This window comes from Neopsephotus bourkii, unplaced genomic scaffold, assembly GCF_033783945.1.
Source record: "Neopsephotus bourkii isolate Nb327-2 ecotype Australia unplaced genomic scaffold, CSIRO-AGI_Nbou_v1 NB_1760, whole genome shotgun sequence".
Classification (NCBI taxonomy): Eukaryota; Metazoa; Chordata; class Aves; order Psittaciformes; family Psittacidae; genus Neopsephotus; species Neopsephotus bourkii.
Window position 1 is genome coordinate 921271 of NW_026902234.1, and position 23483 is coordinate 944753.

Below are 23483 nucleotides of genomic sequence, written 5' to 3' on the forward strand. Positions count from 1 at the left end.
CACCCTTCACCCACTGAGTTAAATCCCAGACCCTGCAGAGTGTGTCTAGATGTGTGGGTGAGTGGAGAAATAGTAAGATTACTGTGAGAATATTCTGAACTACTGAGTCTAAACCGGGTCCTTAGCCACTGATTTAACTCTATAATGGAATCTGTGCCTTTAATATTATTTGCTTGTGACTTGGAGTAGAAACAGCTAGATTCAGTCACACTTTGTCGATGTGTTATCATACTGATGACTGCTGTACTACTGGCTGTTACTTGGCATTTGAGAGAAATGGTTATGTTCTCTCTGTGGTTACCATATACAAGTGACTTTGCTATTCCTTCCGTAACCCATAATTTTAGCTGCAGCATGCATACTGAGGTTATGTCTCCTTTTTTACCCTGTTCTCCCTCAGTTTTCATCTGCCACCTCCTGGGCAGTAGTGTGTGTTATAGGTTAGGAAACACTGGCTTTAATTTAAAACTTGTAAAGTTAAGGCGTGTTAAAAAGGTTTATTTTGAGAGGTGCTATTGTCTACAGTCTGACAAATTTTTAACAAAGAGGCAATCACTGATCCGGTTACAACCAGATTAGGCAGTCATTTTTATTTTTGTTCAGGCCAGATGGAAAGAATAGTTCAGTGTTTTTGTACATTGTTGTATTTGTTTGTTTTGAGGCAATAAGAGCCTTTTGATCTCCAAGTGGGGTCATGGTGAGTCATATGTGCTGGGCCTGGCAACAGCTGTAAACCTCTTGCTTATTACTGTCTTCTGAAATATGCTGGTACAAATGCACGTGTTTTGGGTGGGTGGGGTGGGACAGTAAAAAAAAAAAGACAAAATTCTAATGCTCATTTGTTGTCTTGTGGCTGGGAAATTTTGTGTGTGTGTGTGTGTGTGTGTATGTGTGTGTGTGTGTAGGTCTCTGCAGATTAGACTTGCAGATAGGAATAGAGTACCAGTCATTTCTACAAGCCTGTTGGAAAAGGATCTAAACTCTTCATGGGCAAGTTGCAAATGAGATTTTTTTGGAGATATTTTTAGAAAAGAAGATCAAGGTGAGGAAAGGAGTTTCCATGTTGGCCCTTGATTGCAAGGCAGTCTTGTGCATTGAGTTGATGGGAGGTATGGTTATGGAGATCCATGTCCCCAGTATGATTAAGGAGAGACTTCCAGCTGTGTAGTTCTACTATGTTTAAAAAAATTGGGACTTTCATGCACCCCTTGATTACAGAGATAAGTGACTGTGTATTCTCTCTCCTTATGATAGTAGTCTCAAAAACACTGAAATGCTCTTTTGTTGGTTGGGCAGAAAGTGATGGTATTATTTTCTTTGCTTGCTGGTAATGACTAAGATGTTAGATAATGTTACAGATATTGAAATATGACTGCATAAAATTAGTGTAAATGTCAATATATAGCTCCTTGTTTTTGAAATTGAGGTAGTTGCTGTCTTTTTCTGTGTTGGAAATGGAATATGAAAACAAATAGTGCAGAAATGCAGATAAGTTGAGAGCAAAATCTTACTTAAAGTGCATCCTTTGAAAGTGCATCCTTTGTGACACTGTATATTGCAAATCCTTTGCAAGTCTTCCATGATGATATTGATATTAAACGTTCATCCTCCCTTGGAGGTTACAGCAGTGATTTCTGGATTATAAGGTCACTGTCTTATGAATGTAACACGAGGCCTAGCACGTTTGACAGTTAACATGGTAAAATACTACTTCTCCACACCCTTTACTCTTGATAGACAATATTGCTGTAAACTTGTGGGCTGGACATTTCACTTATGCATTTGTAACCTACAACTAAATTCAAGGAGGAACTAGCTTAACTGGTCTTTTTTTCTTTTTTTTTTTTTTCTTTCTTTTTCTCTTTAGATGATAGTACTGAATGCCAAACTGCATCAAAGAAAGAAGAGCAAAACGACAAAGAAAAGAAAGATGAAGAAGAGGCTCCACTGCCCACTTACAGGGCCAAATCAATTGTTGAGAGTTGGGTTTGGGGCAAACAACCAGGTATTGCAGTTGTTTCAGTTATTCTCACTGAAGCACTATGTATTCTATGTAGATCACTACTTTTGTATCATCAAGAAGTAACTGGGTCATGTATACTTGCTGACAGATGCATCTGTTAGTGGAGTAAGTTGGATAAGTAGTTAACTGTGATTAAAGTTAAACATTTAGTGTAATTACTTTCAGATTTCATTAGGCTCATGACTTGAGACAATTTCTACCTTTCATCCTGCTTGAAGGAATGGTACACTGATTTGGAACAAATGCAGTCATATGGTGAAATGTTAGGATGTCTTCAGAATATTTCTTTTCAGTTGCTGAGACTAAATTGCTTGGTTTCTGAAGCCTGAATTTTCTGCAGGCAGTAAAGGTTTAATAGGTGATAGATCTTTTTGATTTCATGGTCTGGTAGCTTAGGTTAAGTGAATTACGGGAGGAAGGTTAAAATGGTTAGTTCAATTAACTGTGCTGACCTTTGCTGACAGTAGTATCATGCGTGGTGGCAGTGGAAAAATGGTTTGTGTTCATGTCTTCATATCTATGAAATACTGATTTTGATACTGAAACCAGTTGAAGCTCATGACTGTTTATTACTGCAGAGCAGCAATTCGTTGCCTGCCATTGTCTGTGTTAGAAATAGCAGAGAAGCTTCACTTCAGTGGTTTGTTTTACAGTTCTGGTGCATGACATTGCTCGATTCAGATGTTGGCATGTGCAAGCTTTGGAGACATCTGTTTGCCCGTTTTCCTTTCCCTTAACCCAGAACCTCTTGAAGATCCCTGGAAAAAGTATTGTCTCTTCAGTGCCAGAATCTGCATCTGTGTAGCCCCTTTTGCTAGGGAAGCTGTTTGTATTTGTTGAGCCACAGGTCAGCTGCCAGTCTTCTGTCATCTGCTCTGTGCCAGCCAGCTTGCTCCCTTTTCTTAAGGACAGGAGGACAGATGGGCTTGCTGTCACTCTAGACAGAATTTTGCAGTGTAGGAGGAATGAAAAGAATTGCCATTACAGTGGCAGGGGGAGTGAGAATTGAATATGTTGAAGAGATATAAGCTGAAGGTCACTTTGTTTTATGTTTTTATTCAGTGTTTGTTGCTGAAGAGTAAAATAAAATGAACAAAATAAATCTAAAGGCTGAGTATCTTACCAAATTTCTTCCAGCTGACCAAGACGCTGCGGACAGGAGCTGGCTTTTAAGCTCACCCTTCAATTATTTCTTAAAAATTGAAAAAAACAGTTGCTTAGAAAAAATAAAAAAAAAGGATGTATGTGTATTTGAAGTTTTCAAAAGAAGTAACTTACTCCCTTGTATTTATTTTTAATGCCTATATATATAGTGTGGTTTATTAGCGCACAAATAGGTAATTATTATAGAAATAACTTAGGAAAACTTTGTCTAATAGATTTGTATTCCTTGGTCTTCATTACCATTTCTTCTGGAAGTTTGCATCACCTAGCTGTGACATATGAATCCTCAACACTATGAACACACAGTTTATTTATAGAAATGTTACAGGTATCTTTTGTACATGATTGTAAGTAACTTTTGTGTTTGTCAGAGAGATGGCTAACAGTTGCTATTGAGCTCTTTTAGCTTTTGTGGCTTGGTAATTAATTAAAGATAAATACAGATAATCAATGTGGATACTTCACGTGTTTCATAAAATGTGGAAAACAGTTTTAAACTTTTCTTTTGTCATCCTACATAAAAATAAAATGAACCTTTGAACATTTGCCTGTCAAAAGCATGAAGGAAATTCTGAAAAGAAGAATTGTTTCTTAAATATATTGTTGCTGATCAAGTAAGATCAAGTTGCTGATCAACTTTCTGTGTTTTCGTTAATGTTTTATATATCTTTACAAGGAAGGTATAATTTGGAATTATATTGTAAAAAGAACTGAAGAGGTGTCTGAAATCTGTGCTTCAGGTCAATACCCTGAACTATTTCTACAGAGTTTTAACGATTTCCAGTCTTACATTGTGAGATTAGTGTGTAGGTATTAGACAGTATGTATTTACGTTTTAGAAGTGTTGCAATACAATCTTACTTTGCCAAGAAGTGTGGAGGACCATGCTATTGAACTTCAGCAGGCTAATCCAGGTCAGTGGGTCTTGTGACATCCGTACCCCATGAGGGCTGAGAGATTTTGAGATCACACACAAAAACCTGTTCATGAAATTGTTGAATTGTGATGTGAAGCAGTACTTTTTGTCCCCCCCTCCTGAGCCCTGTGCTTGTTTTTTGGTCATCCTGGCACAAGTTCAGGGGAGCAAAATGCTTTCCTTCAATTCTGATTTATGCTGAGATCACTGCTCTGCCATAACAGGGCATAGGTTTTTTTGTTTTTTTTTTTTTAATGGTCTTAGGCCAAGTGCTGTAAAATTGAGAAAGTAGTTATAAATACATTGGTAAGTTTTATTATATGGCTTTAAGTTGGTTTTCCTTTTTCCTTGCATCTTAGTGTTCATCCAATTTGTATTCAGCTCTTAACCGTCAGTGTTGAACTATTCAGGCATTATTTTTGACGTTAATGGTGCTTTAATACATCTTCCCCTATTCTGTTCCTGCCAGGTTATGTGTTCATTAGGTATTTCTTCTGATTCTTCACAAAAATTTTGGTTTACTACTTTTAGCAGTTTTCTTTTCTGAAAATGTTTGTCTTTAGCATCTTACATGATCCTGAGAGAAGTCTGGGTGTTCAGCCGTGGATATGGGGAGATGAGAAGAGGAAACTCCTAAAGCAGTTGTACAAAACATACAGAAAATAGGACAGTACTTAACTTGCATTTGTTAGTCATCATATGCTTAAGGTTGGCTCTATTGAGTCAAACCTAAGGACAAGTCTAACCAACATTGCTGTCAGGAATGTCGACAGCAACAGCATAAATAGCAGTAGCCAAGTGGATAGTTGCCTTCTGTGTTTATGGTACATTATTTGTAGCATATAGACTTGAGCCAGTGGTGGTGGTATGGGGGAATAAGAATATGTGCTTAGATCCCCTCCCCTTTTATTTTGCTGAAGCGTATGTGTGCATAGCATAACTTAACAGGCTTTAATAATTTCTGATGTTGATTTTTTTCCATTAATTTGTCTAGTCCCTTTTTAAACATTCTAAATTTTAGCATCCACAGATATATGTAGCAAGGAGCTTTGTAATTCAACTGCTTGTTACATGAATATTATCTCCTCCTAGAGCTTGACTTGTTATTGGCATCTGTCGGTTTCACCTTATGCTCTGCTCTTACACTTGAAGAGGGATTGAGTGCTTGTTCCTTACTTGTCTTCCCCAGCACTGGTGGGGTGGGGTTTTTGTGTTTTAAGGATTCTGTCATAATCATCTCCCAGTTGTGTCTTTTCCTCACTGAAAATCTTACCTCATTAAACTTCTTTGAGTACAGAAGCTTTTGTAAACACTTGTTTCTTCCCACCCCCCCAGTTTTCTGCCAGGGAAAGTGGGCTGGGAACTAGTGGTTACACAGTTAAGAGCAGTCATGGCATTGAAAAAGACTGGTTTTAATCTCCTTTATAGTGACATTTCCTATTCTAATAAAATTTCTCGATCAATACTTTTTAAATACAGTTTTGGAAGGGCTAGTAAGAGAATGGTTTAGTCAAAGGATGAAATTTGCCCTCTGTTTTGCATTTTCCTTCTCAGAACTCCTTCATCCCTGTGTTTTTCTTTTACTTTCTTGCCACTTGGAACAGATTTTAACTTGCCTCCTACCCTGCCCCCAACTTGAAAGCTGTTGTCCAGCTCCAAGTATCTGTTTGGTTGCTGTTTATGTTCTTAAGAGGTATGTGTGTGTGTGTATTTTTACACACAAACACGAGTGTCCTTTCTTGTTACTTCTTTCCATGCATGAGTATTTGAACATCAACTTAAATAAGTATTGCTCATGATACAAAACTTAGGAAGTTAAGTACTCAGCCATGTAGTGAGATGCATTCTGAATGTGCATGCAACTATTCATTATTGCTCCTGCTGAATACTAATAAGGTGAGATCTGCTGTTGGTCATCTTTTGAATAGGGGAGCAGACAGAAGGAAGCTGAAAGCTAAATGCCCTTTAGGAATTACATTCTCTGGGTTTAAAATAAGTTTTGGATCGTATTTAGCCTTGTTTCTGAAGAAAATTGTGTGTGTGTGATCATATATTTGCCTTTCCCTCTGACTTAGGAATCCACTCATTCTGTGGCATGGCTTTTGCAGGGTCATTAAATGACTGTTAAGCCAATTCTACTGTATGTACAGTGGAAATGACATGTAGTAGAAGGGGAAAGAAGAGACAAAATATAATCTCTAGGAAATTCGAGCACCTTAGTTATGCTGCTGGCAGGAATGTGTGCTCATTATAACAGTAGATTCTTGCCAAATTCTGTTTCATACGTTTTTTGATTTTTGAAGTCTGAAATCTCCCCACACTGTAACATCCCTCTTTGCTTTTAATAAAGCTTGTGACTCAACTGAAGTTCTTGAAACTTTTCAGTTTGGTATTGGCATTTTTAAGGCCCTTAATTTACCAGTTACAAGCCTGTGCAGTTCCCTACAAGGGCTGATGGAATAAGTGTGAAGAAACCATTAACTGTGGGATAATTTTGGGTTTGTGTGGTTTTGTGTTTTTTTTTTTTTTTTTTTTTTTTTTTTTAGCTGCTAAGAGAGGAGCAGATGTGCTCTTGGACAGTCTACTTGTCTTAGACTCATGTCAGGTTGATGTTCTGGCTGTGGCTGAGATGGTTTAAGAAGCTACTGTCTTCAGGTACTTGTTTTGTCCCCTAGTTTTGCTGGCTTACCTAAATAACATGTCACTTCTTTACTCTGTCAGATGACCTGGGTTAAGCACTACTGGTATTTTTCCTTCTAATGCAGAGAATTTCTGGCAGGGTGAATTAAGAAGTGAAGACGTGTAGTTATGTTAGTTGCTGAGGGGAGGAAGAGATGTGATAAGTTACAACAGAAGATGTTAAAACCCTTCTGTATCTCTTCTGCAGCCAGAAACGTGTCTGACTGTAGTTGTCAATTAACAAGTATTCTGCTAATGTTAGTTTGAGAATTTAAACTTTTATGGTATGACTTCAATGCTTACATTCTAGGTATGGATTAAGTAAGTAATCTGGCTCCACCCTTTGTAAAATAACTGACAAAGCAAAGCATTGCAAGGGATGGTTGGCATCAGGGGCTGGCATAGTGGCATATGAACAGTTTTGTGCAAAGGGTTCCCTGTAACCTTCTCAGATGAAATTTGAATCGTTACTATTAATAAGCTATTCTCTCATTAGACTGTTTAGCTCATTGGTAGTGTTGTTCAGACTTGAGGGTTTATTGAAGTCAGTTTCACTAGGTTGATTCCCAGATGTATTTAAATCTTTCTAAAGATGAACTGAATTTTTGTAAAGATCACTTACGGAATAAGAGAAGATTTAAAGTGGGAAAATGCGTAGATATATCTCATTTAAAAATAGTATTTCTTTTAATAAATCAAGACAGTCCTTGGTTCAATTTTGGAATGTCTGAGTTATAGGACTACTATAACTTGTTCCAGCCTTTACTGTGCTTTGCATATAAGTTTTCTTTTACATTTTTGAAATACTAACGAAGTATGTATAAAATATATGACTGGAATAATTTAATTTTGGTGGAAAGCTTTCCTAAAGTTGTAGCCATTTGAGATAGTGAAGGCAAAGTGAGAAGGGGGAAAGGAAAGATTCTTATTATAACTAAATTCATTAAAATAATGTTTGTGGTTCATGCAGGTTAGTTTTATATGGTTTGAATCTCATAGATGGTAAATGATATTTTCCATTAGAAAAAATATTTTTGCATGCAGTTGTTAAGAAAAAAGTATATTGTAAGGAACAGTTCTTAATGTTGCTAGTTTCTGAATATAAAACATTGTGACTTTTAGGGCCAGTCACTTGAAAATTGAGCTCTTTCTAGCCCTTTTTATTCATAAAAAGTGGCGACAGTTTTGGTATTGTCTTAATTTCACTTTATTTGTTGATGGTGACTTGATTGACAGGAAAGCAAAATAACTTGCTTTTAAAATCATTTACTTTAGAAAGTGCTATAGTGAGGTTTTGTTTAGTGAAGCATTCCATAGTTTGTGAAACTACAGATTTTTGTATTAAAACACAATTGAATCTTTGAGGTATTTGGAACCAACAATAATGTTAATTTTTTTGTCAAATGAGCAAGTTGTCCTATCAGATCATTGAGTATGGTGTTGAGTATCTTACAGGCTATCCTGTGTATGTTGTTGAAACAGTAGGAATTAATTTTTAGGTGCTGCTATGAAACTTTTTTTTTCTTCTGCAGAGACACAATATTGTGTGTGTATAAAAATGGCCAGCTTTCAACTGGTACAGCATGATGTGTGTGCATTCCATGTGCTTCTGTAGGATTCTGTTTTCTAAGCAGAGTTCTTACAGTAGTTTGTGTCACCTAGTATCAGAAAGGTTGGAATGCTAATAATGGCAGTCCTGTGGCTGATCCAAAGTGATTTGAATGGTATGTAGTTACAGACTTCTAGGGAAAGTTCCCTGTAAAGTAGTTGCTGGAGGTGGGCTCTGTCTGTCCCAAGTGTTTCTTTCTAGTAGTCCCCATGACATGTGTTTAATAAGTGTGTTATTTTGAAATGAAAGACTTTTTCATCTAATTCTTCAACTCTCAGAAATACATTTAGAGCATGTCCACATTCAGATTAGTTGCCAACTAAAAAGGGATGATGAATGCTGTGGCTCTGTGTTACCTTATAGACTGTGCTGAGTCTGGCACCTAGGGTTTGATTCCTTTAGCACCAAGTATAGGCTCTCTCCCTCAAACATGAGTGTTAAATTGCCTTGTGGTTCCCCGTCCCCCCCCCCACTATTTTTTTCATTTTTCATATGGATAGTGAAAAAATAGACCATAATGAATATGCAGAAGGAAATCATTTGCCAAAAAGAACAATGTTAACAAAAGTCTCTTTGTACAGCAGAAAGTATGGTCATTTCTTACTTCATTGTATCCTCTTGGTACTTACAGCTTGATAGGGCTTTCATGTTCAGAGAGGGAAGAAAAAAAACCCCTGTTTATCTCTTGTGTTTATTTGTTGAGAATGATCGTGAAATTGCCCTGTAATCTCCTTGGTATGTTCTGTTATGAAACCCTGAGGTGCAAGATGGTTTTTTTTGTATTTTTGCTTAGAAAATAAAGGTTACGGGACACCTAAGATAAGAGCAGCAGCCTGAGAACACGTAGTTTATATTTCGTAGAAGCTTTTACTTTGCTATTCTGAGTAATGCTGACACTTCAGAATTCAGATTTTTTGCTCAAAGTGGTGCTATTTAATGAAACAAAATTTTAGGTGGATCAACCTGGAGGTATACTGGAACTTCAGGAACTTCATTAAAAAAAATGTAACTCCTATGGGCTGAGATAAGAGCAGTCCAGTAACTAAGGTATAACACAAACCACTGCTGCTACCACCAATAATAATGATAAGGGAAATAACAAGGGAAGAGAACACAATTGCTCACCACCTGCCTACCGATACCCAGCTGGACCCGAGCAGTGATCTAGCCTTTCCGGGTAACCTCCCTCAGTTTATATACTGGGCATGATGACATGCCAAGTGCAAGGCCCTACACCTGGGTCGGAGCAATCCCAGGCACAGCTACAGGTTGGGCAGAGAAGAGATTCAGAGCAGCCCTGTGGAGAAGGACTTGGGGGTGTTGGTTGATGGGAAACTTAACATGAGCTGGCTTCAGTGTGTGCTCGCAGCCTAAGAAGGCAACCGTATCCTGGACTGCTTCAAAAGGAGCGTGACCAGCAGGTCGAAGGAGGTTATCCTGCCCCTCTACTCTGCTCTCGTGAGACCTCACTTGGAGTATTGTGTGCAGTTCTGGTATCTTCAACATAAAAAGGACATGGATCTGTTAGAGCAAGTCCAGAGGAGGGCCATGAGGGCGATCAGGAGGCTGGAGCATCTCCCATATGAAGATAAGCTGAGAAAGTTGGGGCTGTTCAGTCTGGAGAAGAGATGGCTGCGTGGAGACCTCATAGCAGCCTTCCAGTACCTGAAGGGGGCCTATAATGATGCTGAGGAGGGCCTCTTCATTAGGGACTGTAGTGATAGTACAAGGGGTAACCGGTTAAAACTTAAACAGGGGAAGTTTAGTTTAGATATAGGGAAGAAATTGTTTCCTGTGAGCGTGGTGAGGCACTGGAATGGGTTGCCCAGGGAAGTTGTGAATGCTCCATCCGTGGCAGTGTTAAAGGCCAGGTTGGACAGAGCCTTGGGTGACATGGTTTAGTGTGAGGCGTCCTGCCCATGGCAGGGGGGTTGGAACTTGATGATCTTAAGGTCCTTTCCAACCCTAACTATTCTATGATTCTATGATGTGCTGTGGTATGGAATACCTCTTCGGGTGGTTTGAGTCAGGTGTCCTGTCTCCGCTTCCTTCCGGCTTGCCCTCCTCCCTGGCAGAGCATGAGACTCAAAAAGTCCTTGGTCAGAGTAAACATTACTTAGCAAGAACTGATGCAGTCATCCTTGAAACCTGAGCAGACTTCTATGTGGCCATAATGTTAAGGGCCATTATAAAAGCCAAATCAAACATGCTTTTGGCAAGCATCTGTTTTATTTATGGGTTACTTTACATTTTGATTTGAAGTAGCTGTATGTATGTAACTTGTTGATTTTTGACTGTGCTATAGAGTTCTTTAGGAAATTTTGTAGGGCTTATACCGAGGACATCATCGTTAGGTGGAAAGATGTAAATTGCGTCAGGGAAAATAATCTAACATATTATGAAATGGTGAAATGTGAATAGCAATGCGGAAAATAGGCTGGGGTGATGGGTGGCAACAAACTAAGTCGCTGTGCAATGCAATCCAGTGGCAGAGAAGGCCATTTGAATTTTCTGCTGGGTATGCAGAGATGCATTGCATAGTGGGAACAAAACTTTGAAATACTTCATAAAGGTAAAGTTGTTAGAGAGAATGTAAAAATAAATGATTTCCAGACTTTTGTTTTAAAGTCTGTATGTTGAGCTATTGACTGCTTTTTCTGGTTAGTGAAGGATTAATTCTCTAGCGTTGGAACATAAGATCTTTTATTTGCTAATAGTGTTTGCAAGCATCTTAAATTTCTGACATTATTTGTTTCAGAAACTTAGCAGCTCTTGGCAACGATCCTAGAGCTTCTGAGAGTAGTTTTATAACTTCTGAGCAACTTAAGATAATGTGTGTCAGTGCAAAATGAAAGCATGTCCTTGCGAGGACTTGTGAAGTTGTTGTGGGCGCTTACGAGAAGTCTGACTCTGAGGTTGGATGATAGAATTTGTTTCTTTTTTATTTATTTTAAACTCTTAAGTATTTCCTGTGACATTTTAATTGTAGACAAGAAATACGAGGGTTCTGATGTGTTTTGATTATAACCTTTGTGTAAACACTTTTAAGTGTGATTGTGATTATTAAATACTGTGGATTAGAAATGTGCACATTAAATATGGAAGCAGGGAGTTTCAGTGGATTCTGAGGCTCAGACTTCCTATTGGTTCACAGTTTTCAATTTGTCTTGATTTTTCGTGATACTATATGTAACAAAGATAAACACCCATAAAATAATATCTTTCTTTGATTCTCAGATGTGAATGAGTTGAAGGAGTGCCTTCAGGTACTAGTGAAAGAACAACAAACTCTGGCCACACAAACAGCTACAACAGCTCTTTCAGCTATGAGGATAAAGCAGAGGTTGGTTATCCTGGAACGATATTTCATTGCATTGAACAGAACAGTTCTTCAGGAGAATGTCAAAGTTAAGTGGAAAAGCAGTAGTATTCCTCTGCCTGCTGCAGATAAGAAAAGGTAATGACACAAGCATGAACAAGCTAATACATTAAGAAAAGTTATAGAAAGGTTATCAACCTGTGTGTGGGAGCTTAATGTGATTTACTCCTCCTTGTGAAACATTAGCAGTAAAAAAACTCTTCTTATTTCTTAAGATGGTTTTATGTGCTGTCACCTGCTGCACAGTTTTTCTCTTCAGCTCATGCTTGCTTATAGTGTCTCTGTTCATACTAGTGTTTTTTTATTATAATACATTGCTGTAGATACTGTTCTTTGAGCTATAGGTATACTTTTATTGAGGTATTTTGTTCTACTGAAAAAGTATGGAGACGCTTATTTCAGAAATGATGCTGGTGGAGGTTACTTAGTTCTAATAACAATACATTTTTGTCAATATTCATTCAATTAAGGCATATAATAAATTTAAAAATACAAATACATGAAAGTTTAGCATAGTTTTTGTTAGCTTGGGTGAGAAACTGTTTCAAGAGAACTAACTGAATAAGAAATCGTCTGATAGCTTATTGACCTAAAAATAGAAAAATCTATCAGATGAGGCATTAAGAATGCTATTCAGTAGCTGAACAAGGTTGCTGTCTGACAGAATAAGCAGTTCAGCCTGGGAAATTTTTATGCTTGTCTCTAGCTTCTAAAAGGAAAGGAGGCAAGACGTTAATATCATGATTAGTTATTATGTGATTGAAGTTCTGACAATGATATTTTTCCCCTCAATAATCTGTTATCTGGCTTTTTTTTTTTGTTCTGATTGAAAAAGAGCATTAGTATATTTAAATTATCAGATTGCTAAAAATGCCAGCTTAATTTTTTTTCTCTCTTGAAAAAGGCTTAAGCAGTTCACTTTCTTTTGATGTGAGATTAAAAAACCAGAATTGTTGGTGTCCTTCTGAGAGGGAGCAGTAGGGAATCTCCTGTCATTAAGTACAAAGGAATGCTTGCTTAAATTAATGGGATTGTTAGCATGAAAAGTTCAGAGAAATATATGTGAGCCCAGTGGGTATTAATGAAAGTTCAAACTATCTCTTCCTTACACACACCAATACAGAAGCTGCAAAGAGAGATTAATAACATTGGCACTTGAATGGAAAGATAAGAAATGACAACATTGATGGAATTAATTATTAGTAATTGAAGCTTTTATAAAGAAATAGCCTATAAGCATAATCTGTGCAGTCCAAATTATCTAGAAATATAAACTTCCTGAGTAGGTAATGAGTACATGAAGTATCTTATGTCTCTATCTTAAATATATGATCATAATTTCACCCTGAAGAACTATAGGCATCTTTCTGATGCCAGTCAATTATGCCAGTCTAGTTTATTATTTCTCTGGAGCTTTTTAATGTTGGGGGTTGAACTGATTGTACTTTCAGGCAGCTGAAGTTAAGGTTTTGTTGTTGACATCTCGATGTTGATCGCCTTCATTCTCAAGAGACAATTACGTTTCTTTACAAATGAAAATTATGTAATTATATATGCATGCATATATCTAAATCGTAAAATTGTCGAATATACAAATTATACAAATAACTACTAATATAGATATATATTATTATGATATAAATTACACTAAGCCAGTGTATATATAATTTTATTTAGCCCAAGACCTGTAGGCAAAGGTGTGGAAGGACTTGCACGAGTTGGATCCCGAGCAGCACTTTCATTTGCATTTGCATTCCTTCGTAGAGCCTGGAGGTCAGGTAGGTCTGTTTTGCATGTATTTTTCATTAAAAGACAGATGATTCATTAAAGCATCTGTGTCTATTAGGTATTTGCATGGAACTATACATTTGTAAATATTAGATTTGCATAATTGTGTTTTATGTTTATGTAGTACTATGCCAAGCAATACCGTTGCTCATCAAAGCCATCCAAGCCATTACCCAAGGCTGTTTTGTGCTAGGATCCTTTTATGCTTACGAAGGCAAATTGGTATTTCATTAAGAGAATATATCTTTTAATGCCAGGTTTCAGAAAAGTGAGATTTATTCTTCAGTCATGGTCCATCCACTATATTACTTCATGAGAGCAGCAAAAAAGATTTGGGAGCAGTAGTGTCAAACTTGTGTTTAATTTGTGTACTTGACAGTGATTGTCAAATTGCAGAGGTTGGCAGAATTGTCACGTGTCACTTTATACTGTCTGCTTGTCTGATGGCAGAATGTTTGTCTGAACAAACACTGTTTGTTCAGATGGCAGCACATGTGTTGTCCAGCCAGCGCTAGTTCCTCTTCTGATTTCCTCAGCAGATGTGTAGTGGAATGAACTGGTTTAAGAGTTGTCATCTTTTTGAATGTTTTTTGTGAAGCAGATAGCTGTTCAGAAATCTTGCAGTCAAAGTGTGTGAAATTTGAGAACTTTGTACATATTATTAAGGAACATGTATGCTTGATGTAAAAAAAAAAATCTGCAAAACATTCTATACAAAAAATTGCATGACTTGTATGTTATGGGAGATGTAACTAATATTACTGTGTTCCTTAGGTGAAGATGCAGACCTGTGCAGTGAATTGCTGCAAGAATCACTTGATGCACTACGAGCTTTACCGGAGGCATCCCTTTTTGATGAAGGGACTGTATCTTCTGTATGGCTGGAAGTGGTGGAAAGAGCTACTAAATTCCTAAGGTCTGTTGTGACTGGGTAAGTTTCTTTTTTTTGAGCATTGTTGAAGTAGGTGTTAAATGGCAAACTTGCATCTCGTAGCAGCTGATGGTATAAGCGTAATAATTTATGTAAAATTAAAAAGATTGCTTTTGATTTTGCTCATACATGAACTATGGAAATTATGTTCTTTAAATATGATTTATTTCATAGACTCATGGGGTGGTTAGGGTCGGAAAGGACCTTAAGATCACTGAGTTCTAGCCCCCCCCTGGCATGGGTATGGACACTTCACGCTAGACCATGTCACCCAAGGCTTTGCCTATTTAAGGAAAATAAGAATTTGAATATTCTGAATCACTGCATATAGACTTAACTGAAAAATAGTGTTTCATTAGTGTAAACTGTATTGGCATGTTGAATTCTTTGGTAATACAGTATATGTGTACCCTTAACTGTTCCTTTCTAGTATACTAAAATAATGCAGACTTCTTTGCATGTGAGGGGGAAACAATATTCCTATTGGACTTAAAGCACTTCCCTGCTCTTTCCCTATTATTTGAGGAAGCTTAAAGTTACATTTTTACAATAACTTCCAGAAATTGTCTTTTGAATACTGGAGCTACATTCTTTATGATATCCACTATAAGGGTATTTTAATTTCACCTGTGAAAAAGTTTTTCATGTTTTCAACATGTTTAATAGAGCTTGGGCTGCCACTCAAAAAATTGACCTTGTGTGGAATGTGTCAGCTTTTCTTCACACCTGCTTTCATCACCAGTTTTATGTTTTTCTGGAAGTTTAGTGGTTCTTGGTGTGTTGTAGATGATTTTGGTAGATAACCACGTATTGTTTCCAATCCCTTCTTTGACTTCTAGAGATGTACATGGAGCTCCCAGTACCAAAGGGCCAGGAAACATTCCGTTACAAGACCAGCACTTGGCACTTGCCATATTGCTAGAACTGGCAGTGCAGAGGGGTACATTAAGGTGAGAAACACTCTGATTTTTAAACATCACTGTCTATTGGAATGGCCTGAGCAGTGCCTGTTTCAGTTTTCATGGGTTTGGGATTAACGTAATAATTATGGTTCAAAGCATATGAACTCTTTCAGTAATGCAGTGGTGGTCAAGATCTTGTGTTAGCTAGATTGCAAAATCCCATTTTTGCTGTATTGATAATCTGTTTAAAAAGGAAAGCCGTGATGTCTGATATTGCTGAGCTTCAAAATGTGGAAAGTGAATTGTATGGATAACTAAATCCAGCCAGACAGCTTGTGCACTCACTCTTAGTGAGTGGTGCCGGGCTGGAAGGAGTCGAGGCCCGTGTCCCCTCCCACGGGCTCCCCCCCTTCTCTGCTCCCAGAGGGATGGGGAGGAGAGTTGAAAGAATGCAACTCCCACGGTTTGAGATAAGAACAGTCCAGCAACCGATGTACAACACAAATCACCACTGCTACCACCAAGACAACAATGATAAGAGATAATAACAAGGAAAAGGAGTACAATACCACCCGCCGAACAACGAGTCGGACCCAGCAGACCCCCTGTCCTTCCGGGTAACTTCCAGTTACCTCCTGGGCGCATGATGTGCTGTGGTATGGAATACCTCTTTGGTCAGTTTGGGTCAGGTGTCCTGTCTCTGCTTCTTCCCGGCTTCCCCTCCTCCCTGGCAGAGCATGAGGCTCACAAAGTCCTTGGCCAAACCAAAACATCATTGTTATCAGCTCTGCTCCCAGGCCGAAAGTCAAAACACAGCACTGCACCAGCTACCAAGAAAGAGAAAAAAAAAAAAAGACTGCTACTGCTAAACGCAGGACACCAAAAAAAAGTGTTTTTGGAAATCCTTATTAATAAAAAATGTGAACTTCCTCTTTCAGCCAAATGTTGTCAGCAGTTATGTTGTTGCTTCAACTTTGGGATAATGGAACAAGGGAAACGGACAATGAACGATCTGCACAGGGAACAAGTGCACCCCTTCTACCTTTGCTACAGAGATTTCAAAGTATAATATGTAATAAAGACGTGCCCAATACTGAAGAAGAGATTCAGGTACTTGCCCTTTCTAAATAATCTGAGGTTATTATGTTGGCATCAAATTTAATTTGGCTGGCTAAAACAATTTTAAAATTATCTGAACAAAATTGGCAGTCATATTTTCCATGTAAGATGCGTATACACCACTGTTGTTTGGTTTTCATGCGTATGTTTTGAGTTTCTTGAGGTGGGAGGATGAATGTTGTAGTATAATTAGAGGTAAATGTTGTGTTTCAGAGTTAATGATTTTGTGATAATTTGGATATATAGCCAGTTAACTTTTCTGCATAGTCATTTTTATTTAGTTGTGTTTGAAGTTAATTGAACGATGACTCTTGGTGAATATTATTGAGGTTGATAAAACATAGTAAACCAGTTTTATTATGCTTGTAGGTTTCTGTTACATTCACAGTCTGACTATATTTTCAATATATGTGTTTGGAATTTTCCTCTACTGCAAGCAGAAGATGTGCAGAGTTAATTTGTTTTCTCTTAAGCTTGTGCAGATACTCAGCATGGGTAAAACATACTGTCTATCTGTATGTGTAGTGGCATCAAAATACCTTGAGGGCTCTTCTGACTGCTCATTTTTCTCTTCCAGATCCTGACTTACCCTCTGAGTCCAAATGAAAGTTTTCTGAGGTATCTGACTTTACCACAGGATAATGAGCTAGCAATTGATCTGAGACAAACAGCTGTTGTGATCATGGCCCATTTAGATCGCCTAGCCACTCCATGTATGCCTCCACAGTGCAGCTCTCCTACATCTCATAAGGTAACTGTTTGCAATGTCAAATTTTGTAAGATATTTTTCCTAAAAGTGTAACTGATTTTCAGTTTTGAAGGAAAACAACTCCTAAGAGTCTTCAGATTTCCTTTTAATTTTTACAAGGTAACCTTGAGTTGCCTATATTTGTCTTCCTTGAGTATCTTTTATTATATCTGTGTTCTTTCAGTCAGACTTGGAATATAATTCTATGGTTTGTGAACCATCCTTTCTTATGACAACACTGTGGCTAATTCTGCCATATTTTGGGCTGTTCTGTGTGTTTTATCAGAGTAAACGCTCAAGACCAGACTTTATAAATGTTAGGGGTGTGATGTATTTGGAAAAAAAAAAAAGGTAACTGTTAAGCTTCCCAGCTTTGAAAACGTTTAAACACCTACTGTAGATATTTATAGCTTATTCAGTACCAGACTGAATAAACTGAATATGATGCATACAAGCCTTTATTTTTGACATCTTTTAATAGATAAGCTTTATTGACTACTGGCAGTAATGACTATCACAGGTCTGAGTATGTTTGACATACAAAGCTTTAAAAAATAATCTACTCTATGCGTTTTATTAAGTTGCATATTTCCAAATTAGTACTTACAGAATTTCTTATTTTCTAGGGATCTCTGCAAGAGGTCATCGCTTGGGGTTTAATAGGTTGGAAATACTATGCTAATGTGAGTGGTCCGATTCAGTGTGAAGGACTTGCCAGTCTTGGTATCGTGCAGGTTGCCTGTGCAGAGAAACGTTTTCTAATATTATCTAGAAACGGAAGAGTTTATACACAAGCATACAACAGTGATACTCTGGTGAGAGTTTTTTTTTTTTTTACATGCGTTCAAAAATGTGTTCCTTTTCTGTATTACTTCATAACATCAGTCTGCTCCTTTAGCTGTTTGCAGTTTCTTGGAAGAGTAGATGGGAGATGCACTGATTTTTGTGAGCTTTTGGGACGTTGTATTTGAACTTTCAGAAATAGTGGTTTTGATATTTTTGTATGGACTTGATGAAATGCATCTGGTTTTTGTAATTTTTATCAGGCTAGAGGTTATAATAATGATAATCACTTTCATTGATACACTTGCCTTGATAACTTCAGAAATTGGCAGATGTGAAGTGGGTTTTACTTAAGTGATGTAACACTGTGCCTAAACTGTGTAGTTATAGAAACACTTGTAAACTAAATTTGCCTGTAAGATTAGCACCATTCTCATGTATACTGAAGATGTGGTAAGAATGGGAACAAAATAACTTCAAAGCATTGTTCCTGTCAGGTTGAATAGTAGATTTGACCTTTTTTTTTTCCTTATACCTTTTGCTGTGTTAATTTGAGGGCAAGTTTTGATAAAGGAAAACTATACCTAGTTATTCTAGACAAGTGATGAAAAATATAAGCATTTTTTGTAAGTGTATTGCTTTTTTTTTGGTTCACAGGGACCACAGCTGGTGCAGAGTCTAGCTTCCAGAAATATTGTGAAGATAGCAGCACATTCAGATGGACATCACTATCTTGCTTTGTCAGCAAATGGTGAAGTTTTCTCCTGGGGCTGTGGAGATGGTGGAAGACTAGGTCATGGAGATACAGTGTATGTAATAAAAATAATCATAGCAGTTATTTGCCAGTGTTCTGAATTCATAATAAAAACTGTTCTGTGAAGAAGCACGTTCATTATTTGACAGCAGTCTCTGCTATTGAACAGAAGTTGTATTCTCCCTGCATTTTTTCTCTGCCTGTAATATTCCTGGTTCTGTATTAATGCTGCTTTCTGAGATACTTGTAGATAGAGGGTACAGTAGTGGTTGCACTGTTGTTAGGTCCTTTAATTATGGTTTTATGAATCCACAGCACATTTTCTCTAGAAACATTGACTCAAATGTCAGAGTGGGGTCATAATTTCCTGTGCAGTCATGTTGCATATAGTTTTTTCCCTTGTGTTAAACAGTAATGTTACTGTCATACTTCTGTGCAGGAGCAGTCTTCTACATGGGTGTTCTGTGAGGGTTGTACATTAATGTATTTTAGAGTTTAAGTGTCTTCCTCCAGTGCTGAATTCCCTATAAAAGCAAAGGAGTCACTGCACAAGAGTTAACAGTGTCATGAAATCAATTGTTAATTGTTCAGATGAAGTAATTAAAGATAATATTTATAATAGACAAATATTTGAGAAGACTGCATTAATTTAATTGGAAGTAGAATTCATAGTTGTCAGAAATTTCTTCAGTGGTTTGTATGTTATTGAACAATATGAACTTAATTTTTGGCTTATAGCTCTATTAATACCTTTCAACTTCAGACTAATGATAAGGTTTGCAGGTAGAATTGCAGCAATTGTTTTCTAACAAGTATGCCACGCCTTTTATTACCTACTTGTCACATACATTTTGTGAAATATGTAACTTTTTCTTTAAATAGCCCTCTGGAGGAACCTAAGATGATATCTGCTTTATCGGGAAAGCAAGCTGGGAAACACGTTGTTCATATTGCATGTGGAAGCACCTATAGCGCAGCCATTACTGCTGAAGGAGAGCTATATACATGGGGACGAGGAAACTATGGCAGGCTTGGCCATGGTATGTTACCTGATACCTTAAAGAAAATTGCTTGTCAAGGAATTATTTACTGCTTGTCTCAAATGATCTTTTATCCAACTCACCTAAAGCTAATTTAAGAACTGCGTGTGGCTTCAAATGAATTGAAATGATTAAGGGAGGGACTGTCTCAAAACCACTAAATTTTGATGAGCTGTGTGAAAGAAAGCAATCGGATTGAGAAGAAAAATCTACTGTGTTCTGTTCCCTTCCTTGTGAAGCCAAGACTATCTCATGTGTTAAACCTGTATTAGATACCTAAGAAACCTTATGGGAGCTTATGGGAGCTTAATCATGATGCTCCAATCTGAAAACAAAAGCAAACCAGCACCCTTCCGCCCCCACAAAATGAAACACCCAGAAGCAAATAAAAAAAAAAAAATAATCCAACCCCAAACAGTAACCAAATAAGACAAAACCAAAGAACCTACCAGGCCTTCTTGGTTTTGATTCTCATAGAACTACTTTGTTTTGAAGGTTCCAGTGAAGATCAGACCATCCCAATGCTGGTGACAGGGCTGAAAGGACTCAAAGTTATTGATGTGTCCTGTGGGAGTGGAGATGCTCAGACTCTTGCAGTTACTGAAAACGGTTAGTAGCAAAATATAGCTTGCCTTTTCTTCCTTTCATTCTGAAGGTATTTATACCTTAGATATGCTTATTTCTAGTGGCTTGAAATCTGTAAAAACAAGAAGCTGAAATTCCTTTTGGGGAAAGATAAATGCAAAATGTGTTATTGCACATATAATATATGCAGATATATTCCCATGCATAGATATGCAAGTTATTAATTATGAATTATGAAATAATGAAATAATTGTGAAATATGTATTTCCTTATATGGCATATATGTGTAAAATTGTGATGTAAATGTAAAATATACACACAAAAAATTACATATATCTATGTGCACATCAAAGTTTTATTCACTGTTATGTGAGTGCAAATAACTCATGTTGTCACCACAGCCAGAATTTTGACTAAGAATTTGACTAACTAACTTCAGTTCCCATGGCACCCATGGGAAGTGCCAAAGAGAGAACGTATTGAAATTCTGCTTCCCAGCATCCCTGAGTGAGGTGTCTAGGGTGAGACAGATTCAAAACCTGAATTCCACTGGGTGAGGTTAAGCACCAGAGTCATCCTTGAGAAAGCAGATAGTGCTTGGAAGCTGTTTTAAAATGTAGCTGGTTATGTGGATGTGCAGTATTTAAAAACTGCAAGATTTACTCATTCAGGAAATGGAAACCCAAACACCTACCCCCTACTCCCTGGTGTCCTCATTGCATGCTTCCATTTCTTATCAGAGTACCTTAGGGACTAGCTTATGCAAGCAGGGAACATAAATGCATCAGAATCAAGACTTTCTTTTTGGACAATCATATATTTACCATTCTTGAACCATAATCGTATTTAATGCAGATGCAGAATGACTTGGGCTTTTTCAAAGTTCCTACATCAGGACTTAGATTTAGTAGTGTGTTTCAAAAGTACAGGATAGACAATGGCACTCTTAATTACATTTTGTGAAATGGTTGAGTGACAACTGCAAATAAAACAGGTTTCACAGACTATTCGAGCATTTAATGTGGAAAAAGATCTTGCAAGTTCTTGTAACACCTTATAATAAAAGAAGGCAGTTTTTAACCACAGGTTTGATTTGCAGTAAGTCCTTACTTCGTATGTTTTTAAGAAGGAATTTCTGTACACTGATGAGTTTTCAGTGCATGTTATGTGCTGCCCTTAGTTCTATCAACATGAAAACTTTTCTAATATTTTTCTTCGTATTTTCATAAAGAATTAAAAATTAATTTATAACTGCTATTCTTAAATTGCAATTTGAAAATTCTGCTTATTATAGAATCTTATCTTTGTAAGAACTTGCTTGTCAAAACAGGTAACTTCATTACATGAAAAAGTGATGCAGTATTTTTGTTTTCTTTCTCTTGATTTAAAGGCCAAGTGTGGTCTTGGGGTGATGGAGATTATGGAAAATTGGGAAGAGGAGGCAGTGATGGTTGCAAGACTCCCAAGTTAATAGAAAAACTTCAGGATCTGGACATTGTGAAAGTACGCTGTGGGAGTCAGTTTTCTATTGCATTAACCAAAGATGGACAGGTTTATACCTGGGGCAAAGGTGACAATCAGAGACTTGGGCATGGAACGGAAGAGCATGTTCGATATCCAAAACTGCTGGATGGCTTGAAAGGTAGTAACCAGAACTGAAAGTATTCCAAAGTTCTTTTTGCTGTTGTTGCAGTCTTTTATGGGACACTAATGACCTCAACTTTAAGAATGATGGTACCATGTACTCTGTCATACTCTATGCTAGTTGCATTGAAAAAGATAATGCACATTTCCCAGGACTTCTGCATTTATACCTTTAAAATTCTAGCAGACTTAGAGACACTGTATTATGACTACTTTAAATGCTGCTTGTCTTGTATTCTTTCTGCTTTTCTTTTATTATGATTTAAGTGTTCATATGAACCTGTACCTTTGCATTGTTATACAGATGAATATATATTAAAAAGATATATTTATGCTTAGATTAGGGCATGTGAATGGAATAAATGACAGTCACAGGCAACAAATAATGTTAAAACTGTGTTTGTGCCAGTACTTTTGACTATTTTGTAATAAAGTGAAGATCGCTTATTGCATTTGAGAGAAACCTGAGTTCTGTAGGAGAAGATGAGTAGGAAAAATCCTTTATTGCTCTGTCATTCCTAAAATTGTTATTCGTATATAATGGTCTAATAGATAGTAACTTCTGAACTGATGACTACCATATAACTTTACAGTCTCTGTTGAAAGGTATCCCCATCTATGAATAAACCTTTCCTGAAAAACTATCTAAGTAGAAGGGATACAAAATGGAAGATTCTTTTTCTAACAGGCTTGTCAACTTTTGTACTTAAGCTGTCTCTTAAGAATTTTAAATATTTCCCTGGTTTTTCTTTTGCTGTACTCTTCCAATCCACTGCTAAGGCAAAGGTGAGACTTCTGACATCCATAATGTGTTCATAGTGAAGTATGTTTGTAATTAGCACAGTTTTCCTTACCACTGATATTTTTCTGTTAATGATTGTAATCTTTAATTTATGTTTTCAATATTCACTTTCCTATCAGGGAAAAAGGTGATAGATGTGGCAGCTGGATCTACCCATTGTTTAGCACTGACTGAAGATAGTGAAGTGCACAGCTGGGGAAGCAATGATCAGTATCAACATTTTGATACTTTGCGGATCACCAAACCAGAGCCCGCAGCTCTCCCAGGATTAGACACGAAGCATATTGTTGGAATCGCCTGTGGGCCTGCTCAGGTAAGTTTTATTATTGATTTGTTAATTATGATTTGTCTTCGTCTCTAACTGAGACTAGTTCTGTACACTAATCCCAGTCCTTCTTTCTGTGTTTGCATGACTTTTTTTTATTATTTCTTATTCTGAATAAATGAGGGCTTGGAAAAAACAAGTCTTATGCAATTCTGCCAGAAGGGGGTGACTAGCTTTCCTTCCCTGTGGTGTTCTGAGGAGTAGCTATTTACCTGATGTGATTTTAGTCTGGTATAGGAATTGAAGAATTGTCAAGCAGAAGGTTTCTTGCAACAAAGATAGTGAGCTCTCT

At 37.2% G+C, this 23483-nt stretch overlaps 1 protein-coding gene across 4 annotated transcripts in view; it reads left to right on the forward strand.

Annotated features, from left to right (window-relative positions):
* HERC2 (HECT and RLD domain containing E3 ubiquitin protein ligase 2) overlaps positions 1-23483 on the forward strand; it is a 114533-nt gene that overhangs the window by 19163 nt on the left and 71887 nt on the right. For 2 of the 4 annotated variants that reach the window (XM_061377580.1, XM_061377584.1), the window contains exons 4-17: positions 1868-2005; positions 4027-4101; positions 11629-11848; positions 13448-13548; positions 14333-14489; positions 15329-15439; positions 16330-16501; positions 17088-17261; positions 17885-18073; positions 18699-18850; positions 19678-19835; positions 20331-20444; positions 21811-22062; positions 22986-23179. In XM_061377580.1, the coding sequence (XP_061233564.1) occupies positions 1868-2005; positions 4027-4101; positions 11629-11848; positions 13448-13548; positions 14333-14489; positions 15329-15439; positions 16330-16501; positions 17088-17261; positions 17885-18073; positions 18699-18850; positions 19678-19835; positions 20331-20444; positions 21811-22062; positions 22986-23179 (2207 nt within the window). The remainder of the gene's footprint in view (positions 1-1867; positions 2006-4026; positions 4102-11628; positions 11849-13447; positions 13549-14332; positions 14490-15328; positions 15440-16329; positions 16502-17087; positions 17262-17884; positions 18074-18698; positions 18851-19677; positions 19836-20330; positions 20445-21810; positions 22063-22985; positions 23180-23483) is intronic. The other 2 variants (XM_061377581.1, XM_061377582.1) reach the window with 2 other exon arrangements.